This window comes from Adiantum capillus-veneris, chromosome 23 (genome assembly GCF_014529385.1).
Source record: "Adiantum capillus-veneris isolate H3 chromosome 23, ASM1452938v2, whole genome shotgun sequence".
Taxonomy (NCBI): Eukaryota; Viridiplantae; Streptophyta; class Polypodiopsida; order Polypodiales; family Pteridaceae; genus Adiantum; species Adiantum capillus-veneris.
Window position 1 is genome coordinate 56,340,429 of NC_140953.1, and position 5,414 is coordinate 56,345,842.

General features: G+C 45.5%; 1 protein-coding gene and 1 pseudogene across 1 annotated transcript; both read right to left on the reverse strand.

Moving 5' to 3' along the window:
* Positions 1 to 2,402: 2,402 nt before the first annotated feature.
* Positions 2,403 to 3,016, reverse strand: LOC147427817 (uncharacterized; annotated as a pseudogene).
* Positions 3,017 to 3,415: 399 nt separating this feature from the next.
* Positions 3,416 to 4,327, reverse strand: LOC147427818 (uncharacterized). Its single transcript, XM_086496777.1, has one exon. The coding sequence runs from the start codon at positions 4,325 to 4,327 to the stop codon at positions 3,416 to 3,418; it is 912 nt and encodes a 303-aa protein (XP_086352903.1).
* Positions 4,328 to 5,414: the final 1,087 nt, after the last annotated feature.

Sequence of the window (5,414 nt, forward strand, 5' to 3'; positions counted from 1 at the left end):
AGGATTGCAAACCTATTGCCACTCCCATGGAAAGTAGTGTTTTAAAATTGAGTCTTCATGATCCAGGTGATCCTACTGATGTCACTCGACTTTACCAAACTTTTGTTGGATGGCTCATTTATGTATGCAGCACGAGGCTGGATATTCAGTTTGTAGTAGATCACAGGTTAGCAAATTCATGCATAGCCCAGGGTCTAAGCATTTGCAAGATGTCAAGAGGATTTTTTGCTACTTGATTGAAACTTTACCTCTTGGCTTGTTTTATCCCAAGGGGGGGTCATTGCCACCAAATTTACATGCTTTTTTGGACTCATATTGGGTTGGTAGTTTTGACACACGAGTGTCCACTAGTTGTTTTTGTTTCATGATTGGCAGCTCATGCATATTATGGTTGAGCAAGAAGCAACCTACTCTGGCCACTTCCGGTTGTGAGGCTGAGTACATGCAGTCTTCATAGCTACGGTTGAGTGTGTATGGCTTAGATGCTGACAGGTAAAAAGAGTGGAGCAAGATACTGCCTCTCAATAGCTTGCCCACATCCCCAAGCATACAAATAGATAGTAGAGCTAAAGCCTTTCTATCACCCTAAGCCTCTCGTTTGCGCCACCTGGCTATAAGTGAGGGCACTGGAGTCCAGAGAGAATATAACAGTGTGTGTCCCCCATGAGTATATACCCCTTCAAGCTTGATATCTATGTCGCTCTGCTTGAACTCGAGAAGGAAGAGCGTGCGCATCATTTATTGGAGGCACTGAGATCAGCAGACCATTATTGGAGGCGCCAAACAGCTGGTCAACGTCTGCAGCTTCAAGATAAAGCTCCACGTTCATAGCATTTTGCGTTGCTAATGTTGCAGGGCGTCACTCGTTAAGAAGCAGCAGAAGAAGGTGTAGTTAATAAAGTTGATAGCAGCCTTATTATGACTGAGATGTAAAAGAGAGGATGCACCCCAAAGATGATCACATAAAGCAGTGTGATAGATGGACTGTTGAAGGTTGCGCTATGGAAGCCGACAAGACCTTGCTTCTTGCTGCATGAGATGAAGAAGAGGGGATGCACTTTGTACACAATCACCTAAAACACCGCATGATAAATGACCTATTGAATGCCAAGGAAATCAACGAGGCACTTATGCCACTAATTGAGATGGAGAAGCATTGCTAGCATGGTACAGCCTGTATGACCTATCATGATACAGCCCCAAGCGAATCCATCCTTCCATGGAACTTTTAGTCTTGCCTTACTTATGCAGTGTAGCTTGGCTTCTTCCGGCGCTTCTAAGCAGCTCTCCGGCTCATGCCCCATGTCCTCTCTCTCTCTCTCTCTCTCTCTTGCCGTGAATGGTTTCCCTGTCCTACCTCCAAAAACAATCCTTTCTCACGAGCTGCTCCTCTCTATTGTTGGCCAGGCCAGCGTTCTTTCTCTATGCAAGTGGGTGGCCTTGAGAACTCCATCAACATGCATGGCAACCTCTCGTTCCCTTGTCTGGGTCTCCAAAAACTGAAGGCAGCTCCACAAGCTCCTGTCCAGCTCCTCTCGGCCTGTGCAATGCTCTCAGAGGCCGCCTCTGACTCCCAGGAATCAGTGTACATGTTGAGCCCGGCCTGACGGCTTCCCTTGCTCTTGTATGCAGTCCATGCAGTCCATGCGCCACCCGATGGCGGTCCTTGCAAGTTGATAACTCTCCTTGCAATCAGTCCCGCCTACCTCTCTCTCTCTCTCTCTCTCTCTCTCTCTCTCTCGCAGCGGCCTCGGGCCGCTCCCCTCTGTGCAAACCCCGTGTTCTCCACCTCCACTTGCTTGCCCAGTCTGGTCTCGAGAGACGTCCCGTGCTCCCAATCGTTGCAGACGACCCTTTACTTTTTGATCCCGATTCCATAATCACCTTAAAATATTTCAGTCAAGGGTGGGCTCTCACTGCCCTCCCCCTTTCGAGGTCTCGAGTTTCAAGGCCTTTCCCTCCTCACCACTACAGAGCATCCGACCTTAGCCATAGAAACTGCAATCTCATGGCATCACAATAGCAATTTGCAGGCTCACCATCATGGGTGGAACTCGCTGATGCGACATGCCGAAACCAAAGATGTCCAAAATCATAAAGTGTACTAGAAGAGATGCCATTATAATTGGCTATCCTTGCAAGTTGTGCACACAGGAAGAAACTTACATGAAGCCAGCTCGTTTGATCAAAAATACTCACAAGATGCTAGGATTGAAGCATAGCCAAGAGCACATATTAAAAATTGGCATTGCCTAGCACTGTACAATCAATTGTAGCACACTCAAAAGTGGAAAAATAGAGCGCACCACATATACATGAGCCGGAAAACTTCAAACCAAAAAACTCCTATCATAGTTTGCCAACCCCCCTAGCCTGCTGGAGCATCATGGTCAACAGCAACACTAGTAGATGCTCACTCCACCTGGATCCCACACATAAAAACTTGACCTTCCATGCATGAAATTAGTAACAAACCTCCACCTGGCTCCCAAGAAAATTTCAAAAGTTTGCCATGCATTAACATCACACCAAAAAGCATACCATAAACATTGTCATCCTCATGCATATGAATCATAAGACTTCCCTCCTCGTAATCTCTTGCATTGAAACCTAGAGTTGGGCCAACATAAGCCACATTGCATTCCAAGGCCTGGGAAGCACTTATAAGGATATCATGAGAAAAAGTTGTGGCCTTCAAGAGGCAGTGAAAAGCATACATGCCTGCAAAGAGGCATACAAATCCCTTAAATACATTCACAACAAATGCACAAGGATAACCATTCTTCAGAGCATCTATGACCGTCTCAAGAGGCACTTTCTCATCAAGCAACCGATCACAAGACTCATAAGTAACATCTTCCAACATATTGGTACCAAATGTAAAAGAGAAGGATACATGAACACCTGCTTCTGATAAGAGGCTGTCAAAAGAACCAATAACATCACTTACATCATTGCACAAACTCTCCACTTGCACCACTTCTTCACACATACTCTCATCATCACAAAAGCTCATAACGGCCTCTTCAACTTAAGCATCCTCACTCTTCTTTGCTATTGGTTGCACACACACCTCACAAGAGACAAGTCCCTGCTCTCCCTTTCCTATGCTTACATCTTCACTCCCCCTAGTCAATTCTAAAGTTTTCTTTTCTCTCTCGGTATTTTCAAATCCCACCAACCATCTTTCTTTCAGTGATCTAATGTCCCTATGAATGGAGCCAAGTCAAATACCGTCAACTCATTGCAGGAAGACTCTTCCTCAGCAGATACATCATCCAGCGAGGCACTATCACATAAATCATCTTCACACAAAAAGCTAGATGTATTAGACTCAAAATCGCTACAATATCCATCTTCAAAAACCTCATCATCGTAATGCATACGCTTTGTGATAGATGAATCTTCCACCATGTCAACCATCGAGCTCTCCATAAGGGGAAAACCATACAGATCCAACTCCCAAGTCTCCCTCAAACAAACTCCACAAGACATGCAACTCACCTTGTAGTGATTCAAAAATAGTGACAAGGGAGTACTCTATTGAATCTTGAGGCTTTAGCAACCTCCAATAGCGTATTAGCAATGACACCTTCAAGGCTGACCAGCTGTAATCCCCCTCATCCGGAAGCATATGCAAAAACATAAAAGCATCATGAGACAAGCCTTGTGAAGCATATGCAGCTTTTGCTACATCATTGTCGATTGCAAGCCGCATCATCTCATGCTCAACTTGTGTTATCCAAAAGTGTATGCATTCACTTGCAGTGCCACAAAAATATACATGACCTCTTGTTGGCAGCTTTGAATATGCATAATATTTCAATAAAGCATACTTCATGAGTTTCCAACTATATTGCACCTGCTCAGGAAGACAACCATAAAAATGCCAAGCATCCTCGTACAACCTCTCGTACATGAAATCAGCCCTCTCTACATCATCAAAGATATCAAGATCTAAAAGCAACATATCTTCTTGAATAACCCATGCTTGTACATCCTCATCCCTCCTTCCACATAAGCATACATTCATTGCTGCCATGTTTACAGAAGTCTGTGATGCCTGTGTCGAATGCTCAAAACCAAAACACCTGCTCCTGTTATTGAAGGTACTCAACGACACGCTGCTCAGTGGGGGCACAAAAATGACGACATGTAAAAGGAGTAGAGCAAGATACTGCCTCTCAATAGCTCGCCCACATCGCCAAGCATACAAATAGATAATAGAGCTCAAGCCTTTTATCACCCTAAGGCTCTCGTTTGCACCACCTGGCTGTAAGTGAGGGCACTTCAGTGTGGAGAGAATATAAGAGTGTGTGTCCCCCATGAGTATATACGCCTTCAAGCTTGTAAACTTGCACACATCTGCTCAATCAAGACAAAGAAACTGCTTGAGATCTATGCCGCTCTGCTTGAACTCGAGAAGGAAGAGAGTGCACATCATTTATTGGAGGCGCTAAGATCAACAGACCATTAAACCACCAATTGTCACTCGTTAAGAAGCAACAGAAGAAGGTGTAGTTAATAAACTTGATACCAGCCTTATTGTATTGACTGCCTGAGATGTAAAAGAGAGGACGCATCCCAAAGATGATCACATAAAGTAGTGTGATAGATGGACTGTTGAAGGTTGCACTATGGAAGCCGACAAGACCTAGCTTCTTGCTACATGAGATGAAGAAGAGGGGATGCACTTTGTACACAATCACCTACGACAGCATGATAAATGACCCATTGAATGTGCCAAGGAAAGCAACGAGGCACTTATGCCACTAATTGAGATGGAGAAGCATTGCTAGCATGGGACAGCCCCAAGTAAATCCATCCTTCAATGGAACTTTCAGTCTTGCCTTACTTATGCAGTGTAGCTTGGCTTCTTCCTGCGCTTCTAAGCTCAACAAGCCTTGATCTCAGTAGCTCTCCGGCTAATGCCCCATGTCCTCTCTCTCTCTCTCTCTCTCTCTCTCTCTCTCTCTTGCCGTGCATGGTTTCCCTGTCCTACCTCCAAAAACAATCCTTTCTCACGAGCTGCTCCTCTCTATTGTTGGCCAGGCTAGTGTTCTTTCTCTATGTAAGTGGGTGGCCTTGAGAACTCCCTCAACATGCATGGCAACCTCTTGTTCCCTTGTCTGGGTCTCCAAAAACTAAAGGCAACTCCACAAGCTCCTGTCCAGCTCCTCACGGCCTTGCAATACTCTCAGAGGCCCCCTTTGACTCCGGCCAGTAATCAGTGTACAGCCCAGCCTGATGGCTCCCCTTGCTCTTGTATGCAGCCCATGCGCCACCCGATTGTGGTCCTTGCAAGTTGGTCACCTACTCCATTCTCTCCATGCAGGCGGACTCTCCTTGCAATCAGTCCCGCGTACCTCTCTCTCTCTCTCTCTCTCTCTCTCTCTCTCTCTCAACAGCAGCAG